At 37.4% G+C, this 26,204-nt stretch overlaps 1 protein-coding gene across 1 annotated transcript; it reads left to right on the top strand.

Moving 5' to 3' along the window:
* The first annotated feature begins 23,965 nt into the window (after positions 1–23,965).
* LOC120173833 (cytochrome P450 86A22-like) lies at positions 23,966–25,613 on the top strand. Its single transcript, XM_039180899.1, has one exon. The coding sequence runs from the start codon at positions 23,988–23,990 to the stop codon at positions 25,569–25,571; it is 1,584 nt and encodes a 527-aa protein (XP_039036830.1). The 5' UTR covers positions 23,966–23,987; the 3' UTR covers positions 25,572–25,613.
* The last annotated feature ends 591 nt before the right edge of the window (positions 25,614–26,204 follow it).

The following is a 26,204-nucleotide window of genomic DNA, read 5'->3' as shown; positions in this document are numbered from 1 at the left end:
TGCTTTAATCCATTCACATATAAAACATTCTTAATTTGTATGGAAGAGGTATTACCAATAGTACCAATACCTTCAATGTGACCTTTTGAATCATCACCAAAAGTCACTTCTCCTCCATTTTTGGCGTTAAGCTCAATGAACCGATTTTTTTTCTCCGGTCATGTGTCTTGAGCATCCACTATCAAGGTACCATGAATTTGGATTTGTTTCCCGTGCCTTGTAGCAATGCTCCTTTTACTACAAACATAGATTAATTTCTAATTTTTGCTACCCAAATTCTTTTGGGTCCATATTCATTAGTTTCCAAAATCCTAGTCCCCTTAGGTATCCATTTGTGTAGGATATCCTTATCTTTAGTAGTAATGAGCTCTTTAGGAACCCATATACTTCTAATGATTTTTCCATTAGAGGTTCTTTGGGGACCTCTATGATTGTAGTTTTTAAAACTTTTTCTAACAAAGTTGGATTTTGAATTTTCTCCATTTTCAAAACGTTTTGTTCCAACTTTATCAAAAGAAGTTTTAAGATCATCAATTTTCTTTTGATGATCATCATTGACCTTTGAAAGTAAATTTTGCAAATCCAAAATTTTTTTTCAAACTCTTCTAGTTTGATTTGCAAATCTTTGATTTTACTTTCAAGATCTTTGTTGGTTTTGGATATGAGTTTATTTTCATTTTTCAATTTTGAAACATCATTTTTATATTTAAAAACAATTTCTCATAATCCGAAGCCAACCCATTATATTCCTCTAATAACTCATCATAGGATAAATCATCAAATCAGATGAGTTAGAGGTTACCTTAGAATCTTCCCCGAATGCCATCAAGCACAAGTTTGCTACTTCTTGTTCCTCTTCATCGGAACCTTCTTCATCGCTCCATATAGCCACATGAGCCTTGTGCTTATTCTTTGATTGACCATTTCTCTTCAATTATGGGCAATCATATTTGACATGCCCCAGCTTTTTGCATTCATATCAAATGATCGGGTCCTTCTCTTTTGGTTCATTTTTGAGACCTTCATTTCGTTTGAATTTCTTCCTCGGTAAGGTCTCATCATTTTTGAACCGTTTGGCAAACAATGCCATTTCCTCGTCATTGTCATCTTCATCCGAACACTCTCATCTTTGTGGATTTGGGAGCAACTCCAATGTTTTTCTTCTTCTCATTCTCATTTGGCGTCTCTTCAATCTTATCAAGGCCCACCTCATCTTCAAGCATCATTTCATGAATGAGGAGTGAACTGATTAGCTCTTCAAGAGTTAATGACGTTAGATCCTTAGACTCGATGATTGTCGTCTTCTTTGATTGCCACGATTTTGGGAGAGAGTAGACTAACTTCCTCACACGCTTTTCATTTGAAATGATCTCTCCATATGATTTGAGACCATTGACAATCGTTGAGAATCTATCCGTCATAGCTTTGATATCTTCATTTGGTTTCATCCTGAAATTTTCATAGCTATGCGTTAGAATACTAATTTTAGATTTCTTTACCTCATCGGTGCCTTCATGAGTGACTTGAAGTTTGTCCCATATTTCTTTGGCGGTTGTACAAGATGAAACTCTTCCGTATTCATCTGGTCCAAGAGCACAAAATATGATATGGATGGCTTTGGAGTTGAGTTGGAACATTTTTGTCTCTCCTTCACTCCATAATCTTGGATGAGTGAGAGGCTTGAAGTATCATTCTTCTATGACATTCCATGCTCCCATGTCACTTGCTTGAATGAAGAATATCAGCCTATTTTTCCAATAGGCATAATTAGCCCCATTAAAGAAAGGAGGCTTGTTGATGGGCATCGAATCGAGACCGGAGTCGAAGTTTGAAGTAGAGGCCATTGATGACTTTGATTATCGATGTAACTCTTCCCGAATCGACTCAAGAGGTGATTAAACCTTCAAATGAGTTAGGCTCTGATGCCAATTGTTGAGTTAATCGATTGACAGAATCGGCCAAGAGGGGGGTGAATTGGCAATTAAAATTTTGGTGGAAGCTTTAGTAGAAAATTGAAAGTAATTGCACAGCGATTTAGAGTGGTTCGACTTTCTCAACCAAAATCTACGTCCACTACCTTAGCTATCCACACTAAGGATTTTCCACAAATTCACTAATTTGTCTTTCTTTTGAGGACAAAGAGTAACCTTACAAACCCTCAAGAATTATACCCCAAATTCTTAAGAACACTCTCTCCCAAAGAGAACAATACAAATTTACAAACTTACAAGGAAATCCTCACAAGGCAGATTGTTTGCACAATTCTAGAATAAAGAAAAGAACACTCAAGAATGAATACAATTGAGCACAATAAGTGTTCTTGAAAGCAAAATGAATAATGAATGAAAAATAGGCTTGAAATGTTCAAACTTGAGGTTTGATGCTTTCTCTTTGATTCTCTCTTGATTCTATTTCTTGTTGTTTCTTGTTGTTGATAAATGGCTTCTAAGCTTGCTTAAATACACCTTGAATCACTTCTGAATGTTGGGGATCATTAATGAAGTTTTTGGAGCCGTTTAAGTGTGAAAACAATTAATATTTCTGCTTGGAGCGTGGGGTAATTGGTACCCCTTAAGGGGAATCGGTTCCCTAAGTGTAAAATTCAAATATTTCGACTGCTGAATAGTGGGGGGAATCGGTTCCCTCCGAGTATACTGGAATTCTCAGAGTCAAACCATTCAGGGGGAATCGGTACCCCCTTGGGGGGAATCAAATCCCTCTGAGCAATCTGGAATTTTTGGCTTTGAAATGGTTCGAAATATTTTGTAAAATCGTTTTGAAATTATTTTAAGATTAAAACTTAATTTTACACTTGAGTAAGGATTAAAAAAGACATTTGAAAGATTTGGTGTAATATTTTGATATTCGAAATAATTATATCGAATATACTTAGAAAATCTTTTTGAAAAATTTAAAATACATTTAACTTAATTTGTTATATCGAAATATCAAAATGTTTTCAACATTTATGTACAGAATTCAGATTTTCGTTGCCTAGGCAACGAATTTTTGCTCAATTAAATAAAGCAAATTCTTGGGCATCATGTGTCAATGATGTCGTTTGTCGCACATGATTGGGGCTCCTTTGTACTCCTTGAGTCTCTGCCCGTTCACCTTGAAGATGGAATCGTCGTTTAGATTTTGAATTTCAATTGCTCCATTGTCATAGACTTGGTGAACGATAAACGGTCCCGACCATCTTGATTTCAGCTTGCCTGGGAATAACTTAAGGCGTGAATTGTAGAGCAGTACTTGTTGCCCAAGATAAAATTGCCTCAGCAATATTTTTCTATCATGTCATCGTTTTGTTTTCTCTTTGTAAAGGCAGGCATTCTCGTATGCATGTGCTCTAAATTCATCCATCTCGTTCACCTCCAAGAGTCTTCTTTCTCCAGGAAGTTGAGCATCCATGTTTATCTTTTTGATGGCCTAGTAGGCTTTATGTTCAAGTTCAACCGGTAGATGACATTCCTTTCCGTAGACCAGTTTGAACAGGGACATTCCCAGTGGTGTCTTAAATGTCGTTCGATAAGCCCATAGTGCTTCATCTAGTTTCGGCGACCAGTTTTTTCAATTCGGATTGACCACGTTTTGAAGGATCTACTTAATCTCCCGGTTAGAAACTTCGGCTTGTCTATTCGTCTATGGGTGATACGCCATAGCGATCCTATGTCGTACTCCATAAAGTTTCAGTGTCTTGGCAATCAATCTATTGTCAAAATGTGTGCCTTCATCTCTAATTATAGCTCGTGGTGTTCCAAAGCGGGTGAATATATTTTTGTGCAAAAACTTTAGCACCGTCTTGGAATCATTTTTAGGTGTTGCGATGGATTCCACTCATTTTGATACATAATCCACTGCTAGGAGAATATACAAATATCCGAATGATGATGTGAAAGGTCCTATGAAATCTATTCCCTATACGTCGAAAAGTTTGATTTCCAGAATATTTTTCCATGGCATCTCATGTCGTTTCGGGATGTTTCTTGTTCGTTGACATCTATCACATGATTTGTAGAATTCATGCGCATCTTTGAACTGGGTTGGCCAATAAAATCCAGACTGAAGCACTTTTGATGTTATTCTCATTCCACCAAAATACCCTCCACACGGTGACGAGTGGCATTGGTGCAGTATATTTTTGATGCTCTTCTTCTGGAATGCATCTTCGGATTATTTGTTCTCCGTATTGCTTGAATAGGAACGGTTCATCCAAGTAGTAGTGTCACACATCATGTCGAAACTGCTTTCTGCCCTGGCTAGATAAATCAGGAGGAACAATTCCACTAACAAGAAAGTTAACAATGTCAGCATACCACGACACAGCCGTGACAAATAATATTTTCTAATCTGAGAAGTCCTCTTTAGTTTTTGTGATGTCAGGACAATCAGGTTTGTTATCTAGCTTAGACAAATGGTCTGCTACTTGATTTTCTATACCTTATCTATTCTTGATCTCTAAATCAAATTCTTGCAGTAGTAATATCCACCGAATTAGTCTAGGCTTTGCATCTTTTTTATTAATCAAATATTTAATGGTAGAGTGATCCGTGTGCACAATTACCTTAGTGCCTATTAGATATGGCCTAAACTTATCGAATGCAAATAATATTGCTAAAAGTTCTTTTTCAGTGGTGGTATAGTTCACTTGTGCATCATTAAGAGTATGGCTTGCATAGTATATGACATGAAAAATTTTACTTTTCCGTTGCCCCAGCACTGCTCCGACTGTAGAGTCACTAGCGTCGCACATGAGCTCAAATGGTTCATTCCAGTGTTGTGGGATAACAATTGGAGTTGCCGAAAGCTTTTCCTTAAAATCTGTGAAGGCATTCAAACAATCATTAGTGAATTCAAATGGATGATTTTGTTGAAGCAAAAGACATAAGGGTTTAGAAATTTGTGAGAAGTCTTTTATGAACCGCCTGTAGAAGCATGCATATCCAAGGAAATTTTGTATCCACCTTAGTAGGTAGGGGAAGATTTACAATTGTATCCACCTTTTCTTTTTCGACTTCGATGCCATGGCATGAAATTTTGTAACCCAACACTATTCCTTCGGTCACCATAAAATGACATTTTTCCCAGTTTAGTACTAGGTTGGCTTGTTCACATCGTTTCAACACCTTGGATAAATTGCCGAGACATCGGTCAAAATCATCACCCGAGACAGAGAAGTCATCCATAAATATTTTCATGCACTATTCCATCATATTCGAAAAGATTGCCATCATGCATCTTTGGATTATAGTTGGAGCGATACATAGTCCAAACGGCATTCGTCTAAATGCATAGGTACCATACGGGCACGTGAAAGTTATTTTTTCTTGGTCCTCTGGTGCTATGGCAATTTGGTTATACCCCGAGTATCCATCGAGGAAGCAATAAAATTATTTTCCCGCTAGTCTATCCAACATTTGGTCGATAAAAGGAAGGGAAAATGATCATTCTTTGTGGCTTTGTTGAGCTTCCTATAGTCCATGCATATGCGTCATCCCGTGACTATTCTTGTGGTGAGTAGCTCATCATGCTCGCTCTTAACCACGGTCACACCACTTTTCTTTGGTACGCATTGTATTGAGCTAACCCAGAACTATCGGATATATGATAAATCACTCCTGCATCCAACCATTTTATTATTTCCTTCATGACTACCATCTTCATGATCGGGTTGAGTCGTCTTTACGGTTCCACCGAAGTGCTATGGTTATCTTGAGGTTTATTTTGTGCATGCATATGGTCGGACTGATTCCTTTCAAATCTGCCATCATCCATCTTATAGCTTTCCTGTGCTGTGATAAGACATTCAACAAACTATTCTCCTGTTCGGAGGTTAGGTTGACAGAAATTATCACTGGTAGGGTTTCATCAACTCCTGGATATGCATATTTCAAATATGATGGCAATGCTTTAAGTTCCAACTTCGGTGCATGTTGTGAAGATGACTTGTGAGATTTAACTTCATCATAATCTAAGGGTTCAAATTTTATACGTGATCTGTTATGAAGAAGTCTTGATTGGTCACCCGTCTTTTCTCCGCATCTTGCATTGGTATTGTTTTCGGGGTGTTCATTGCTCAGATTTATGTGGTCGAGGCCATGATTTCCAGGATCGTCTTCTGAAAATATTTCATCTGGGCCAAAGTTTTCTACTTCATGTATCTCGGTTGTAGGTTCATGGTACAATGTACTTTATTCATCGAGCCTTAAGGATTCACCTCGTCCAATGATTGCCTTTTCTTCAATCTTGTTAATGCATTGGCATTCCTCTGAATTGTCCACGTATTTCATGGAGTTGAATACGTTGATAGTGACGCTTTTCTCGCCTACTCTCATGGTGAATTCTCCCTTTTCACAATCTATTAGGATTCTCCCAGTGGCTAAGAAGGGGCGTCCCAGAATGATTAGTGCGTTTTCATCGGCTTCGCAATCCAGGATAAGAAAATTAACTGGAAATACAAATTTATCCACCTTTACTATGACGTTTTCTACTCTGTCGTCGGGTCGCACATAAGACCGATCAGCCAACTGTAGGATAACCGAGGTGGGCTGGGCGTGATACCCGTTTAGCTTTAAAATATGGACTTTGGTATCAAGTTTACACTTGATCCCAAATCAATAAGACCTCGTCCTATGAAGTCATTACCAATGGAACATGGTATTATAAAACTACCAGGGTTTTTTTTATTTTGGTGGAAGTTTGTTTACTGCTGAACAGATTTCTGTTGTCGTGGTGACACGTTCTACCTTCATTTTCTTTGTAACAATTTCCTTAAGTGAACTGGCTTCTTAACCGTTGAGAAAACGGTGGTGGAGGTCTCACATCGACTGCTGATGGTGCTGAGTAATCGCTGGCCTTGACCATGAATTTTTTATTTTCCGGTCGATGCTCTTCTGAGCCTTCACTTCTTTTCTTCTCTTCAGGCACTTTCCCTTGTTCAATATTCTCAGATTGATCATCCAGTTGTGTTCCTTGGAGAAGATTGTTCAGGTGTTCTCCCCCAAACTTGTCATCTTGATTGACTTGTTTTCACTCCTTAGCATAAGTACATTGCATTGCTCCTTCCCATGATGCTTAGTGACTTCAGTATCACTAGGGAGATTTCTATGTGGGCGAGAATGTAATGCTGTAGCAATTTGTCCCACTTGATTCTCCAATGCTCTGAGAGATGAACTATGGCTTTGCAAACTATGGCTTTGGCTTTGTAGCAAATTTCCTTGATTTTAATTATGGTGTTAGAGGAAGTTATACCTTTATTGTTCTGCCAGGGCTGTTGATGATGCTGATTCTGAAAATGTTGATGGTCATAATTATTTTACTGTGGCATGTAGTTTGCGGCTTGATTATTATTGTTCCCTTGATTACTCCATGAAAAATTTGGGTGATGTCTCTAACCAGGATTGTATGTATTCGAATAGGGGTTATTATTGTTCCGATTGTAGTTGCCCACAAAATTGGTTGACTCATGGTTTTCAGGACATTCACTCTCATGATGATTGCCGTGACAAAATAGGCATACATTATTGGTCACCTTGGCTTCGCTTACCTCATTAGGACGTTGCAAATTTTTCAACATATTGGTTATGGCTGAAAGTTGAGCTGCTACCGAATCTTTTCCTTCTAATTCATATGCTTCAGATGTTTTTCTCCCAGTTCCCAATCTTGCACTTGGAAATTGATAATCATTATTTGCTATCTTGTCGAGGATGTCAAAGGCTTCCTCGGGTGATTTGTCTAGTAAGGTGTCATTCGCTGAGGCATCTAGCATCATTCGAGTTGGTACGTTGACTCCATTGTAAAACATTACCACTTGCGTCCAATCGTGAAATCCATGGTTAACACATTTGCGATGTAAACTTTTATACCTGTCCCAACATTCGTACATTGATTCATCATCTCCTTGGCGAAAACTAGCAATGTCATTGTGAAGCTGAGTGTTCATATTGGGCAGATTGTATCATTTTAGGGAACTGTTGCATAAGTCTGCCCATGACTCCATTGAACTGGAAGGAACTCCGTTGAGCTAGGCTCTTGCTTTATCGCGTAGGGAGTAAGGAAAAAGCTTCAGTTTTAGCACATCCTCATGTACTCCTTACTTCAAGGAAAGCACGAACATGTTGTCTCGTATCTTCATTGGGTGAACCACCAAATTATCCGATAGAGTTTAACATGTTAAACATCACTGGTTTGAGTTCGAAGTGATTGGCTTAGATCTCAGGTGTCACTATGCCTGGATTCAGGTCATCGAGAATAGGGTTCAAATGATCTCGTATCCTCTTGGTCTTGCAACTTGAAGATTAATTACTGCATCTGGATCTCCTAAATCTCCAATATTGTGTTGCATTTGAAATTGATTTGATTGTTCTCTGGTTCTTTGGGTAAAACTACCCGACAGGATTATTAGGTATTCTTAGACAGTTGCTATGGTAATACCTCTCGGCGTTAACTATAGATATAGTCTCTCCTACTCTAGCATCTATCCCTTTTAGTCGTTTGAAACTCACTCCTTATCTCTAAGGTAGCCAATTTAGAACTTCACCATCCCGGATTCATTTCATTACTCACGTTGATTTATCTTAATTCTCTCGAATTTAAGAATCACTTATCTAGACAAAAGGCTATCTCTCGATGCTCTTAAAATGCCAAGACATGTTTTACCAAAACCCAAGGCTATCTCTCGATGCTCTTACAGTGCTAAGGCAAAATATGTAAACTATAAACAAAACAGTCATAAGCGAAACATACTTCATCATTCATAAACATAAAATATTGTTCAAGCAAAACAAAGTTTAACACCAAGTAAAGCATTCATGGTGCTATCAAAGATTATCCAAGATTAAACATTTAATTACAACCCCAAGTAGATCAAGAGTTAAAAACAAAGGAAGAACGACTCCCAAAACCGAGGGCTCTATAGCGACAATCTTGATCAGCACTGCGCCTGTCTTGGTGATCACCCTCTCTCGAGGCCTGATCACCGCTACTATCGTCTGGCTATGGAGGACAACAAGGAAGGTTGGTGGGTAGACGGTGGGAAAGCACCGCAACTGCTTGCTCACGCCTTAGGTCAAGCTCTTCTCTCTTCTTCCTTGCCTCTTTTTCTTGGTGGCTACGGTTGGTTATTTATAAGGAAAATCTCCCAGGGCTTTGTCTATTTTTGGAGTTTCCTTAACTAGCCGTTATTAATTGCCCGGACTTAAAAAGGAAAAGCGGCTGACGACTGTCAAAATAATTGAGGCTTGCTTGTACGTGAAGTAAGTCATCCAGCTGGCTTGTGACATATGCGGTTTAGCCACACCTTCTTCAGACTTCCTCAAATAAATCTTACCTTGGTGAGATAAATCTGCTCCTCACCTTCTCATCTGTTCCATTAGCCTCTGCACTTTTTCATCGTCATGAATGAAATGCTCTTCCTCTGTCAGATTCCTGTAAAAAAACAACCCAAACAACCCTTTCTCTTCAGTAGCATCAGTCAAACCAAATAAATCTTGCCTAAGCAAAACTTATCCACCACAATCTAATATAATCTATATGCAACTAAATGCAACTAAAAATACAATGCATACTTTGTCTAGACGAGTAATAACTTAAGTGAAATGACTAGGAATTAAGTCTTTTTACGAAGTTATCAGTCATGTATTGCTTCAACTTAACTATCCAATATTACAACATAAACTTTTGTTGAAAAAAACAAGAGGCCTTTACGGTTAATACTTGAAAAATTACAAAAGTGTTATAGTTTCGAAAATAAAAAATATATGAGCAAAGTGTTAACCATCTGGAAAGCTCCATATTACAGATAAGTAAACCAGATACAAAATTTGTAAATCATGTAATTCATCACTGTTCTAATATAAACTAAAATACGTCAACCATACTAAAGAAACAATATCCTTGTTCAACTTTGATATACATGATATATGCTAATCTGATAGTGTCAAATTCAAGAGGTTTCTGTAATTCACTCTTATATTTTAATGTAGGAGAATTACACAATTAAATATAAAAACTACTACATTAACTTAGAAAACTGCTAAACTAGTTAAGTGACTAATTTTAGAAATAAATATAATTCCTTAACGTTAGGGATCATAACTAATAAAATACATCAACAAATATCATACCATATTAAATAATATACTTAATTTAGGGATTTAATTTCTGAAACTCCCCTCAAGTTGGGGCATGGATGTCTTTCATCCTTAGCTTGCCCGTCAACTTCTGAAAATACTTACCCGTTAGTCCCTTGGAAAGTATATCTGCAACTTGATCTCCAGTGGTCACATAGGGAGTACAAATCATGCCACAACCAAGTTTCTCTTTTATGAAATGTCGTTATCCACTTGAACATGTTTTGTTATATCATGTTGAACTAGATTATGAGCAATATTAATTAATGACTTGTTATCACAATATAGCTTTACTGGTTCATTCAATTTGACCTTCAAATCCTGTAAAATAATCTTCATCCATAATAACTCACAAATTCCCGTAGCCATAGCTCAAAATTCAGCTTCTACACTGGATCTAGCCACAACATTATGTTTTTTTGCTCCTCCAAATAACTAAGTTTCCTTCAAAGAAAGTGAAGTACTCTCAGGTTAACTTTCTATCAACTATGGACCATTTATAGTTTGCATTAGTGTATGCTTCTATAGTTACATTTCCTCCACTTTTAAACATAATTTCTTTCCCCGGTGTGCCTGCAAAATTTGAGTCACAACCCTTTAGGATTATGCAACTGGCTCACAACTCCAACAACATATGATATGTCTGGTCTGGTGTGTGACAAATAAATAAGTCTTCACACGAATAAACTTCTATCAACTACTACATCATCTTCTTTTAAATTTCCAAGCTTGTGATTGACTTCTATTGGAGTTTCTATCGACTTCCACCCTAGTTTTCCAATCTCCTTCAACAGATCTAGAGTATACTTTTGTTGAGATATAAAAATCCTTTGTTGTTAGTGTGTCACTTCAATTCCAAGGAAGTATTTTAATCTTCCAAGTTCCTTCACTACAAACTCCTTTATAAGAAAACTTCTTTATCCTACCAATTCCTTTAAAATCATTTCTTGTAATAATTATGGCATCTACATATATCAAAAGTGCATTCACTCCCTCTTAAGGAAAGTGTTTCACAAATAGAGTGTGGTCACCTTGGCTCTGTTTAAAACCTTGATTCAACATCACTTTAGTAAACCTCTGAAACGAAGCTCTTATGGACTACTTTAGTCCATATAGGGCCTTCTTCAATCTGCAAACTGCATGTCCATTATTTGGGCCAAATCCAGGTGGTATATCCATGTATACTTCCTCTTCAAGATCTTCATGTAAAAAGGCATTCTTTATGTCAAACTGTGTCAAATTCCATGCAAATTCTATGCATGAATAGCTGTTAAGAACAATAGGACTCTCACTATGTTCATCTTTACAACTGGGGTAAATGTTTCAAAGTAGTCTATCCCATAGGCTTGAGAGTATCCCTTTGCCACTAGCCTTGCTTTGTACCTTTATAAGGAGCCATCTGACTTATACTTGACTGCAAGAATCCATATGCAACCCATTATTTTCTTTCCTTCTGGTAGCTTCACTAAATCCCAAGTTTTATTCTTATCCAGTGCTTACATTTCATCATTCATAGCCCTTTTCCAATTCTAGTTCTATAATGCCTCAGATATAGTTTTAGGAATGGTAATGGTGTTTAGACTGGTGAGGAAGGCTTTGTGATTGGGGGTAAGTTTTCTTAGGTCATGAACAAGTAGAAATAGTGTTTTATGGCACAAGTTCTTTTTCTTTTTCTAATAGAAATGGAAAATTCAAAATCAGAAGTAGACTTTGAATTTTTAGTATCATTTTGATCAGAATGAGTTTCAGAATGTACCTCAGATTGTATAGGAGCAGGAGAAGAGGATGATTGGATCTGCATAGGTGTCTTCTTCCATGAATAGACCAGTAAGTGATAAGTAGTTTCCTAGGTGTATGGCTATGGTGTATTGGGTTCTCGTTGTGGGGAAGTTAGAGTAAGGGCATGTCATGTTTGTTGGATTTGTTCAGAATAAATAAGTGTAGAGAAATCAACGAGAGGCTGATGTAGAAAAAAAATATGCATCCTTATTGTAATACCCTGATTTTGTCCGAGCATCCTAAGACAAATCGAAGACATTCAAGGGCTAATTTAAAGTTGCTCGTGTAATGATGTTGAACCAACCAAAGTGGCAGTGGGGGGCACGTCTTTTCTTAGTTGGGTTTATTTAGTTCAGGTGACCGTGCATGATTGTGGAATTTAGGGCTCAAATATTTCTAACATTTTTATAACATCAATTAACCAAAAAATACATAAATCCATAAAATCAAGAAGTGTCCATTCTAATGGTCCAAATATAATTTGCTTCATTGTATCTATCAATTTACCCATTTCAAATGTACTCAAGCCTTTAACATAAAACCGAACCTAGTTGAGGCCCGTTTATCCAACAAACCCAAAAATAATTCTAGCAAGCCACGTCAGTAAACCCCATGCCTTCACGCGAACAACCATCCCTAACAGCCATGGTGGCATCACTACTGGTCCCCATCGAGCCTCATGAGCAAAATGCCAATTGGTCTCTCATAATATCCCCTGGGAAAAATGGTTACAGTAGTGCCAATCGAGCCTCCATTCTAGCGAAGCAGGGTCCCCCTCTCGCTCAACTGATTCAAGAGGTTTCTCTCAAATGCCTCCATTGACCACATCAGTAAATCCAAGGTTCTCACCAGCATTTAGATACAACACAAAAAATGAGGGGCATGGATCATCAACAAAAAATAGAGAGAATAACAATAATAAATAAAGGGAAGGAAAATTTTCATCTTTTGAAAAAAAGAAACTTTTGTAAACGGATATTGAAAAACCCACAAAAAAATTGTAAGGCGTAATAGAAAAAACAATGGCAATTGTTTGAGGTATTTTCCATCTCATTTTTTTATTTCTAGCATGTTGTGTGTATGTTTGAATTTCAAAATTGATAGAAAAGGAAAATGATAGTTTACCTGAGGGTTATCAGAGTCGAGAGGGAGTGAGGGTCGCCGAATCTTTTAGGAAAGCCAACGGCCATAAGAGCTAGGCGTCGCTGGAGTCGAGGTTGCAGGGGTCGTTCCCTTTGGGCCAATTTATGAGTATGTAAATATTGATTTTGGGTCCGACTTTGGGATTTTTGGGTAGAAGGGAGATCAATTCTTAGGTCTAGGTTTAGGTTTTGTCTAACTCGACCATCGTGGGATGATTTTTGATCAAGGGTAGTGGTAGCATTCTGAGGATTTAGCCCTTACCGAGGACATGACCTCTGATAGGAAAGTATGGAGACTTAAGACTAGGATAGTCGAGTAGTGTGGGTCACATCTCTAGGGTGTATCATCTCTGTCTTCTTTTAATGCCTTTGTAGTAATTTACATAACTTCTACTTTTTATCCGTTTCTGTTATTGGTATTTATGAAGGCTTAGAACTGGCCTTGCTATCGTTTGACTTCTGTGTATCTTTCTCTCCACTTTTAAATTTAGTCGGTTCTTATGTTTCTGTCTATATACAAAGATTACTGCCCATTACAGACGCGCATATGATATTAATGATATTAATGACTGCATATGAATACTGTACAACTATGTATTTATGTATTTATTTATACATGCATTGCATTTTATCTATATTTTTAATTTTCTGACTACCGGAGGTCTTCCACAGAAGCTACTCTCAACCTGGCGTTGGGGGCAGCCTACTACCCTACCTCCCCCTTACCCCATTGCATATGGGAATTGGGTTTTGTTGTTGTTGTTGTTGTTGTTGGTAGTGGTAGCATTCTCTCGGGGTTGTGGTTGAGAAGAAGAGGAGTTGGTTCAAGTTGACACTTTTTTTATGGTCTAGATGAGTAGGAAGTAGCTTTGGTGGTCTTCGTCAGTTGGCGGTCGGAGTAGAAGTGGCATCGACGTTCGGCGACCATGGCTTCTTTGGGTTTCAGTTTTCAGTCGAGTTAGGATTTAAGAGGGGTGGTTTCGTCGAGGTTATATTAGATTTGAGGTTTTGAAAGTCGGAAAGAGTAGCTTTGGTCCTTTATCGGAGCCAACCGGAGTGGAGAAGCGTAGTGACCATTCGTTTTGGTCAGAGGAGAGTGAAAAGAAAAAGAAATAGAGGGGGAATGAGAAGAGAGAGGCGGCCAAAAAGGAGAATTAGGCTAAGGTTTAGGTAGATGATAATTAGGGTTTATATAACCCATTTAGGATTAATTGATTTTAAGTCCTCTAACATTTGTCTTGTTTTTATATTTTGATCCCTTATTTTATTTGTTTTGTCCTAATTTCAGCGTATTTGTCTTGTTTTATTTGTTTGGTTTAATTATGTTCATACCCCTCGTATTTTAGTGGATTTTTACATTTTAACCCTGTTTATTTGTTGTTTCGCATGGTTGATTTTAATTGCCTTTAATTTCATCCTTAATTTTAATTGCATGTTTAGTTCCTATTTAGTTTCTAATTAATTTAGTAATTATTCAATTTAATCCTTTTTTTTTGCTTAATTTGTTAAGTACTATCTAAAGTTCATGCTTATTTTCTTCTAACCAGTATTAATTAATTATATTATTTTACATATTTAAATTCACATGAGAAATTGTGTTGCATGAGTAATTAATTTTCTTATTTCCTTAACATTATTTAGGCTTTAGAATTTATCCTTAGGATATATATAATCTCTTTTAAATAATTATGGTTAATTAGAACCTTAGTTTAGTTTGTCTCTATTATGAGCTGGTATGGCCATTTTTAAAATTTGGTCCTAGAATTTTCATTTTAAATTGAATATTTAGATTTTGATTCCTTTATCTTTTAGATTTAGTCCTCACATTTAGATTTCTTTTAATTTAGTCCCTTGTTAGGTAATTGCCTTCTTTAAGTAGTTATTCATATTTGTTTTGCATGTTGACATGTTTACATATGTATGGGTATGAGAACGATTTTTTTTTGCGAATCACATGACATTATTTTTGAATGAGATGTATGATATCCTCACGAGCATCACTCGACCCAACTTAAATAATTAGATTAAGGGTAATACTATTTCATTTTAAAATTGTTGTGAGGTGATTGTCTTAACTTATTAGAAATTCGCTTCCGATGATTTTAAACTGAAAGTGTATCCCAACAATGAAACCCTAAAATCTGACTATACCTAAAAATTAGGAATGAGAGAACAAGACATGTCCATTCATTTAAATTCTTCAAGAAAAGATTATTAGAACTTATCTAAGGTTGATCTCGATGTCTTTAAATAATCAAATATTCTTCTTCTTTCTAAAAGGCTTGGTAATTTTTAACTTAATTTGTTTAATTGCGTGCATTTGAATATTGTAATGAAATTGTAATATTTCTTTATTTCTATTAGAGTAAGAATCAATTGTCTCAAGGTATGAGAGGTCGATTTTTCTCGATATGAAATAATTAAATATTACTCGTTTTCATTCTAACATTCAAGATTTTTTCTTAAAGAGGTCTTAAATTAAATTAAAATCAAACTTGTAGATTTCATTGCAAAGACAATTAATTAATCGACTAGGTACCGATTTAGGGCGTTGTGGGGGTGCTAATCCTTCCCCACATAACCGACTCCCGAACTCATTTTTCTGGCACGCAGACTGCAATTTCGTCATTTTAATTAAAATTAATTATTTTTTAAATGACAAAATACGTTTTTGGGTGCCCAATCACACCCTAATCAAAGATTTGTGGCGACTCCTCGAACCATAAGTTTTTCTATTTTTAAAAGGGAATCCCAATTTTTCGAAGCGATAGATTTTATAAAATCACATTACCTTTTTAATTAAAAATTAATCAAAATAGATAATTAAAAAATGTGTGTTTTTTAAAATCTCGAAAAAAATCGTTTCGACAGCTTGGCGACTCGGCTGAGGATTTTTTAGAGAGTCAAGCCAATAGTCGATTAATTAATTGTCTTTGCAAATGAAAGTTACAAGTTCGTTCTAATTTGGTTTTTGATCCCTTGTTTGGTTTTAAATAAATTTTTGTTTGTTATTTCATTAACCACTAAATAGTTGTACTACTTGTTTGCTATTGTTTTCAGATTAATTGTGTTTTGGATTTGAAGGATGAGTTTGTGTGTTATATATTGTTTTTCGCTTTTCCTCACACACTGCACAGTTGCATTATCATATCATGAGCTAAAACCCCGCTCTATCCAATTTAAGTAGGAGTGAGAAACTACTCCCTCGTGTGGTTTTCACCTCCGCATGGGATAGTGAATCGCTCATGAAGCTCACACCTTGTGGTCCTCGTGATGATATTCACCTCCGTACAAACATAAGGAGGCGTGTTCCCTCTAATTAAACTTGATCCAAAAGCCTATTATGGGCCAGGATTGAGGGCCTGACAACCCAATGGAGAACCAACAAGGACAATTTGAGAACCTTTCACTTTAGAGCCAAACCCAACATATAGTGAACCTAGAACCCGAGCCTAGTTAGAGCTTGACCCGAACCTTAAGAATCCCGTAAGGAGGGTACATAAGGAAAACCTTTTTGAGTCTTTTCATTTTTTGTAGTATATTTTAATTTCTGAATAAATGTATGAGAACTAGAAATCATGCGGTTAGGTTTATTTTTCAAACAAGCATGCGAATTAGACATCATGCGGTTATGATTTTTTGTGAATAACAAAGCATGTGGGTAGAAAACATGTTTGGGTAGGATTTATTATACCATGTATGGGTAGTCAACCTACGAGGGTAGGTTTTATTTGATGATTACGGTACTTACTATCTTGTTGTTTATCTTATGTGTACTAACCTATTTTTGTTATGTGTCTATTTTATTTTGATTTTATTGTATTTGTATTTTCATGTCATCCAAAGGTGTTAAATCGCAAGTGATTGACTAAATAAGAAGGCTGCTCATAATGAGTCAAGAAATTCTTAGCCATGTAATTAAAATCAGGAGATCCGATGAATGAAGAAATTTGAAGCTGATTGAAGACTTTCATTAAAGACATAAAGGGTGAGATGCTCCCTCAGGAGATAGATACAATCATACCAAGGACGAGAGAGACCCTTCACAAAGACATGAAGACCACTTTGCATTGAAAGTAAATATGGAGATCTCAAAATTCAACCTTAAATAATTTAAGGACATCCGACGTCATCCAATATGAAAAGTGCACTGACAACTTTTGGAGTATAGCTCAAGAAAATGAAGAAATGAAGAATCACAATTTTATTTTTACTACCTGGTGTAATGAAATCTTGTTGTCTAAATGAAGGTTGTTCTATGGTGGTAATCGATTGTAAATGTATATGCTAAGGCAAGCAATTCTGTGCAAGTATACATAATCGAATCAAGTAATATAGGGTAAGTGAAGTATCGTCTCCTCAGGGATTGGTCGAAAGTTTTTAAGTTTCACCATAACCAGAACTAGTTGTCACAAGCTAATTCCTACTATCTTGTTGAACTATTAATAATAAAGCAAGAAAATATTATAAAGTATGATTGTAGAAAAATTTGGTCGAGACAAAATAAATATGCAGAACTTACCGAAGTAAAATAAATAAAGAAAAGACAAACGTTGATTCAAGTATATTCAAAACAACCTCACATATTCAGACTTATCACAAGCACTCATGTTAATCTTTTGTATTAACATGCAATTATTCTAAGTCCATAATGAATTGTTATGACATGCTTAAACTGCCCGACAGGATTACTAAGTATTCTTAGATGGCTGCTATGGCAATACTCCTCAGCGTTAACTACAACCCTTGGTTTGTCTGTTGTTGTAGCAATACCTCTCAGCGTAAACTATAGTCATTGTCTATCCTACTTAAGCATCCCTTTTAGTCGATTGAAACCCACTCCTTATTTTTAAGGTAGACAAGTAAGAACATCACCATCCCGGACCCATTCAATTATTCACGTAGATCTATCTTAATTCTCTCAAATCTAAGAATCAATATCTAGACAGAAGGCAATCTCTCGACCCTATTACATTACCAAGACATATTTCACCAAGACCCCAGGCAATCTCTCGAAGCTCTTACAGTGTCAAGGTAAAATATTCAAACAATGAACAAAACAGTCATGAGCAGAATCATAATTCTTCATTCATAAAGAAAAAAAATTATTGTTTAGGAAAAACAAAGATTAACACCAAGTAAGATAGTTCATGGTGCTATTTAAAACTTCATCCAAATATCATCGTTTTAATACTACCCCAATACATAAAGAAATTAAGAATAAATGAAGAACGACTCCCAAAACCAGGGGATTTGTCGTGACAATTCTGATCAACACCGCGCCTGCCTTGGCGGTCAGCCTCTCTCGAGACCTGACCGTCGTTCTGCTACAGTCTGGCTATAGAGGACACCAAGGAAGGTCGGTTGGTAAACGGTGGGGAAGCACTGCAGTTGCTCGCTAAACTTTCAGTAAGGCTCTTCTAACTTCCTTGCTTTCCTCTTTGGCGGCTATGGCTAGGTATTTAGAGAGGGAAATCTCCTAGGGTTTCGCATAAATGAAGATTCCCTAGATACATGTAATTGTCTTGTCTAGGCTAAAAAATGAAAGGTGACTAGTGGTTGTCAGAATCTTGAGGGCTTGCTTGCACGTGAAGGAAGTCGTACAGCTGGCATGTGACATAGGCGATTTCGTCATATCCGCTTCAGACTTTCCAGATAAACCTTGCCTTGGCGAGATTAATCTGTTTCTCACATTCTTTAACTTCTCTATTCCATTGGCCATTATAAATTAAGTTGTCCTGACTGAAATGTTATTCCTCAGTAAATTTTCCTGCATATACACAATCCACACATACCCTTTCTCCTCAGCAGCATCAGTCAAACCAAATAAATTTTTCCAAAGCAAAAATTATCCACCACAAACAAATATAACCTAAATGCAACTAAAATAATTTGCATACTTTGTTTAAACGAGCAATAACTTAAGAGAAAAGACTAGAAATTGAGTCTTTTATGGAGTTATCAGGTGGTCACTTTTGGAATTAACACCGTTTGCATACACTCATTTGCATCGTATTTGTTTAATTAATCATTTTACATGCATTAGTTATGAAAACATAAAAATGACTTATGGAGGGTTATGTGACAGTAATACCATGATCATTCATTCATAGCACTTCCTCATCGTTATGAACAAACAAATGTAAATAATTGAGCAATCTCATGAGGAATCACAAGATTAGTTACAAGAGCAGTTGACTGAGTCACAACAAGATATGAGGAATCAAGCATCGGTTCTCTTCAAGGCGTACCGAATCAAATGATCCAGGTCCTGGCAAGCAAGGCTACTGATAAAGAGAAAATGGCTGATAAAGGAAATCAATGCTATCAGACTAATGCGTCAAGAGTGACAGCCTACCCTGGAGTGTCCCACTCAAACCTAGAGAAGAGCCTCATTAATCATGAGTGATTTGAATACAAATTCAAGAGGTTGAAAGAATCAATTGGAGCTATGACGGTTTTTAATGCCTCCCACAAAGAACTAAAGGCTAGAGAACTTAGCATGGTTCCTGATTTGGTCATCCCACATGAATTTAGGGTGCCTAATTTTGAGAAATATGATGGCACCAGTTGTCACCTAATTCATCTGAAAATGTTTTGCAGAAAGATAGAAGGGTACTTAAATGATGATAATCTGCTAGTTCATTACTTCCATGATAGTCTTGTTGGCCAGCTGTAGTATGATATAACCGTTTGAACAAAGAGCAGAACAAGAGATGTGTCGATCTAGCTGTTTTTTGGGGACAATATCGATATGTCAGAGGTTTAGCCAATAAAACATCAAGACCTTCAAAGAATAAGGATAAAAGCTACTGAAATCTTTAAAGAGTATGCCCTAACATGGAGAGGAATGGCAGCACAAGTTCAGCCTCCCTTGTTAGAAAAAGAAATATCATATATGTTTCATGATTCTTTTCTTGCTCTTTTCTTCGAGTTAATTTTGAAAAATTTCAAGAAGGACTTCGAGGATCTTATGAAAAATGGGGAGTTAATTGAAAACACAATCAGCAAAGGAAACTTAAAAGTCAGTTCCAAAAGCCCAACCGATCAAGATGCGAAAGCTGATGAGGTGAATGAATATCACGTCCAGGGCCCTCACAGCCGTAAAAGAAAAGGAGCATCTATTTGTTCGAACCGACCAAAGAAAATCTCACAATCGAGAAATACTTTGAAGGTGTTCCAAACTTCTATCTCATATTTGTACCCCCATTTGGTTAAAGGACAATACCTCACACTGAGGCCGATGAAAGTGACACCAAACCCTTCTACCCATAGCTATGATCAAGATAGTACTTGTGATTTCCACTCGGGGGCATCTGGGCATTTTATGGGGAATTCAGAGAAACTAATATCCTAGTGATCAAAATATTATAAATCAATGATATAAATAATTAAAAGATTATTTTTTTTTCTAAAATTAATCACCAAAACAATAAAAAAATGTAATAAAAATGATTATTTGAATAATTTACCTTTAAGATGACAAATAAATAATCATGTAAAATAGTTGAACATTTATAAACTAAATTTGAATAAGACCCTCTCTCTTTTCTTTTCGGGTATTATAATTGTTTTGCTTTTATATGATTTTAATGAAGTCTGTAATAATTCTGAAAATTTTCGGTAAAATTTTGTAGAGAAGTATAATAAAATTGTAAAATGTGCAAATCACGTGAAATATAAAATAAAGGTGCGAACCATTTTGTTTTATGTACACGAAAATATGTATTTACTTGTACATATATAGGGAGTATAGTTGCTCAACCAGTCTTCTTATTTCCCTTTACATGTTCATTCAATGCTAGCTGCAATGGTTGGAATTTAAGGACAAGACTTATCCCTGCCAAATTAGGTGAGCCCTTTCTTCCTGGTGATTTTCCCGGTATATCACCGGTGATCGGTATTATTACTGATCTAACATCGGTCAGATTATATTTCCCGATCTAACACCCTTAGCAGGAAAGCGCGCCCCCTGCACCGCGCTATATGCTGATTAGGCGCCACGTGGAGGAAAGCGCGCCCCTAAACCGCGCTATACGCTGACTGGGAACACGTGGGGTATAGCATGCCCCCTGATATGCGCTATACACCACGTAGGGGTATAGCGCGAATCAGGGGCCGCACTATACACCGTACCAAAATTATATTTAACGCGGTCCCTGATCCGCGCTTATATGCTTATAAATACTCTCATCCGACTCACATCTCCTCGCATCTCTCCTCTCTTATAAATTAATACAACAATTCCGTCAACGAGTAATAATTCTCGTAATCTTCTCAAATTTGATTTAGAAGCTCGTGTGATTTTTCGTTATAAGGTAATTTTGTTATAATTTTTTAATTATACTTATTGTTTATTATCATTATTTGAAAAAATATTATATAATTATTTTCAATTAATTTTTATGTTTTTAAAATTAAAAAGCGGGAGCATACGTCGAAATAGTTTTGCGATGCAGGTAATAATATAAAATTATATTATTTAAATTATTTACGTTGATGTGTAAAAAATTTATTGTGTTATATATTCGTTCAAATATAATTTATTTAATCAGGTTTGTTTAAGTTATTTTTTTTTTGCAGATATAAAATTGTTGTACTTTTAAATTCAAAGAATGGCGCGACTTTCAGCTATTGTTTATTATGATGGTGAAATTCGAGAAGATGAAACCGGCGTTGTTTTCGTATCAAATGAGCGTGTTAAAATATCATTCAAGAGAAACATAACTCTTGAGGAGCTAATAACGAAGATTTCGAGGAAGATTCATGTTGGAAGTAATAGAAGAATGTTGTCGTTGCAGTACAGATTTCCAACATCATTGTTTCCATTAACTTATACAGCGTTCGAACTTTCGAACAATGATGATGTTCAAATGATGGTTGAAGCTCAAAGTAATTATTCAGACGCCGCTATTGAGATGTATGCACATTTTGTTCAAGTGCGTGCTGTTCGGGGTCAATCTTTAAGCTCACACTATGGGTTGGCTGAACAAGTTAATCAAGTTGACAGCCCGACTACAATAATGTGTAATGATTTTAATGCCATAATGGGGAGACATTCATCCGCAACTCCTTACGATATGTACCGAGGTGGGTCCATGAACAATACGTATGGCAACACCGCGTCCAGTTCAAGGGGAAGGCATTCATCTGCAAATCCCTTTGACCTTAATATGGAGATGACATCGACGCAACCATCTGTGCAGTTTCCATTTGACACGATGGCTTCAAGCTCCAGGAGGAGGCATTCGACTACGAGCTTTTTCGATCTCAATGTTAATATGCCTTCCAGTTCAAGAGGAAGGCGTGCAAGTAGTAGGTTCTTCGACCTAAATGTGGAGAGCATGGAGGAACCATCATCTCCACCAGAAGAACCGCTTCGTGAGCCTGGTGCGGATGGTGCTGAGACTGGACTATTCATTCACCCAGAATCACCGCAATTCAACTCCGATGATGATGAAGTTCCAGGAAATATGGCACAAACTGACCCTCCTGTACACATGTATGAAGCTGATTATGGTGCAATGTACGGGCCAGAATTTGCGGATATGCCTCATCTCGGTGGCTATGGATATTACTCATCAATAAATGATGGTGAGTTATCTTTAGGAATGGAGTTTTCAAGCAAAGAAGAAGCGATGATGGCTATCAAAAATTACAATATCCGTAATTCTGTTCAATCCAGAGTCAACCGATCGATGACCGAAAAATATGTATGCTACTGTGTCCGACGCGAAAACGGATGCAATTAGATGGTTCGCGTATCGAAAATAAAGAGGAAAAACAACATATGGGAACTAACAGTATACAACGGTCCTCACACATATTGTGCTGGAGGGGTCAGCCAAGATCATCCGAACTTGGACTCTGAAGTGATATGCCAAGCCATCATGCCAATGGTAAAAGCAAGCTCTCATATAGCTGTTGCAGTGTTGATTTCAGCTATACAATTGCAGTATGGGTACACCGTATCAGCAAAGTGTAGAGATATATGTTTTCCATCCGAGCGAATAGACTGTCTTCTATTATATATCTACACAAGAATTATATTAATAAAATATTAAATAAAGTAAAAACATAATAATGAAAATATTATAAAATATACCTTAAAAATATAGTATTTGAGAGAAATTTAGAGAATTTGAGAGAATTTGGTGTGATAAAAGTGATTGAGGATGGGGTATTTATAGGGAGATGGGGACGTGAAGGGTTGGGTATTTAGGGGTATAACGCGTCCCTTGCACCGCGCTATACCCCACGTGTCAGATATCCAGGTATAACGCGGATCAGGAGGCGCGCTATACCCACGTGACGCCAGATCATCGTATATCGCGGGGCAGGGGGCGCTATACCAACGTGGCGCCAAATCAACATATAGCGCGGTTCAGGGGCGCGCTTTCCTGCTAAGGGTGTTAGATCGGTAATAATACCGATCACCGGTGATATACCAAGAAAATCGCCTTTCTTCCTACGACACGTCATTTATAAATAAAAATAAAAGTAAAGTTATATTAGAGAATTATATAAAAAAATATTTGTTTAAAATAATGATAAAGTTAATAATATGATTTAATTGTGTACTTGTTGCAAGGTCTAACTGATCTGGTAGTGCTTTTTCTCAACGACCTGAGTCGGCCATTAATGGCAATGTGCTGTTTATATTTGAAAGCCGAGTTAATCAGATCCATGCACTCAGCAAAAACATTAAAATAAAAGTGGAAAAGTGATAGATCGATGTTCTCAACAAATTTGGCTGCCCATATTAATTGCACGCTTTGCTCTATTGATTTCTTCTATTTAACCCTTCTCCCTTTACTCACGCTCACAGGCTTCTCGTCTCTTCTCCTTAATTTGTTTTCCCCATTGTTGTTTCAGTTCAAGTTTTGCCCATGTTATTTCATCATTAGCTTCCACCTCGTATTTACTTTACGTGCAAATGGATACATCAACGGCTTTGATGATCTTATCAGCCATAGTGGCTTATCTACTCTGGTTCAAGTTCATAGCGAGGTCGCTCAATGGCCCACGTGTCTGGCCTTTATTGGGCAGCCTTCCGGGCCTCATCCAGAACTCGAATTCTATGCATGAGTGGATCGCCGACAATCTCCGCGCGTGTGGCGGCACGTATCAGACATGCATCGCCGCGATTCCCTTTCTGGCCCGGAAGCAAGGTCTGGTGACTGTCACCTGCGATCCAAAGAACTTGGAGCATATTTTGAAGGGCCGGTTCGATAATTATCCCAAGGGGCCTAACTGGCAGGCAGTATTCCATGATTTGCTTGGTGATGGGATCTTCAATTCTGATGGTGACACATGGCTGTTCCAGCGCAAGACTGCCGCGCTGGAGTTTACCACCAGGACGCTGCGGCAAGCCATGTCACGGTGGGTTAGCCGTGCCATCAAGCATCGGTTTTGCCCCATTCTTGAGACGGCTCAGCTCCAAGGGAAGCCGGTTGATTTTCAAGACCTGTTGCTTCGGCTCACTTTCGACAACATCTGCGGCTTGACATTTGGCAAGGATCCTCAAACAATGTCCCCGGGACTTCCTGAGAACGGCTTCGCAATGGCTTTCGATCGAGCCACGGAAGCCACGCTCCAACGCTTTATTTTGCCTGAAATCATATGGAAGCTGAGGAAATGGTTTCGCCTTGGGATGGAAGCCACGTTGAGCCGAAGCCTGGACCACATGGATAAATACCTATCCGACATCATTAATACACGTAAGTTTGAATTGATGAGTCAGCATCAAGCGGATACCCCACACGATGACTTGCTGTCCCGTTTCATGAGAAAGAAAGAATCTTACTCGGATGAATTCCTCCAACACGTGGCATTGAATTTCATCCTAGCTGGACGAGATACGTCATCGGTCGCGCTATGTTGGTTCTTCTGGTTGGTCAGTCAAAACCCAAAGGTGGAAGAGAATATCATCACTGAAATTTCCACCGTCTTGATGGAGACACGTGGCACCGACACATCCAAATGGATAGATGAACCCCTTGTGTTTGAAGAAATTGACCGATTGTTATACCTCAAGGCGGCATTGTCCGAGACATTGAGACTCTACCCTTCCGTGCCACAAGACTCGAAGCATGTAATAGCCGATGATGTGTTGCCTAATGGAACATTTGTCCCCGCTGGATCAAACGTGACATACTCGATATACTCGGTTGGCCGGATGAAGTTCATTTGGGGTGAAGACTGCTTGGATTTCAAGCCGGAAAGGTGGTTGTCCGAAGACGGCAAGAGATACGAATCAAAAGATCCATATAGATTTATTTCTTTCAACGCTGGACCTCGAATTTGTTTAGGTAAAGATCTAGCCTATCTCCAGATGAAATCGATAGCGGTGGCAGTGCTGCTCCGACACCATCTTAAGGTGGCACCGGGGCACCGGGTAGAGCAGAAGATGTCACTAACTCTGTTCATGAAATATGGGCTGTTGATGGAGGTGCACCCAAGAAACCTGAAGCCTATCCTGGAAAAAATATGCAAAACTGGGGGAAATGGATATACTTGAATTCTGGTGAAAATTTTGGAGATGACATATTAAAAATCTTTGTTACAAGTCATGAATAGATGTATTTTTTACAAGTGAAATAAGAATAAAAGCGAATGCCAAATTATACGCTAAATAAAACCTCCCAAACTTCAGTTTGTACTTTTTGGTGTCTGCCATAGATGCAAAGTTTTATGTTTATTGTTGGAACCATTTAGAAACAGAGAACCTTGATATCACAAATTGCCACAATGTATCATCTTCAAAGATCTTCCAGTCACATTGGAGTAGTAAATAAGTTTATCATAAATGGTCCACACAGCCTGAGCAATTGAACTACAAAAAGTTGAACCCCAGCATGGCAGCTGACGATTAAGACGGCTTTTAAGGCCAAAGAAAGATGTTTAGAGCCTCCCTTACCCTTCATTCTCACAAGTGTTCTTGCCTCCAATATTGTTGTTTTAAATGTATTTTATAAAGTTTATTCATCCCTTTACTAAAAAACCGACAAGTTCGTGGTTAGAGAATAAATGGCTTCACTAATGCCACCATTTGTACATAAACTTATTAATAATTATGCATTTTAAATTAATTATACTTCTTCTTTGGCTTTAGAAAATCAAATGTGTGTGTGTATATATATAGGAACATTGA

Source organism: Hibiscus syriacus, unplaced genomic scaffold (assembly GCF_006381635.1).
Source record: "Hibiscus syriacus cultivar Baekdansim isolate YM2019G1 unplaced genomic scaffold, ASM638163v2 tig00111989_pilon, whole genome shotgun sequence".
Lineage (NCBI taxonomy): Eukaryota > Viridiplantae > Streptophyta > Magnoliopsida > Malvales > Malvaceae > Hibiscus > Hibiscus syriacus.
Note: the sequence above shows the minus strand (reverse complement) of the source record. Positions and strands in the feature narration are given on the sequence as shown.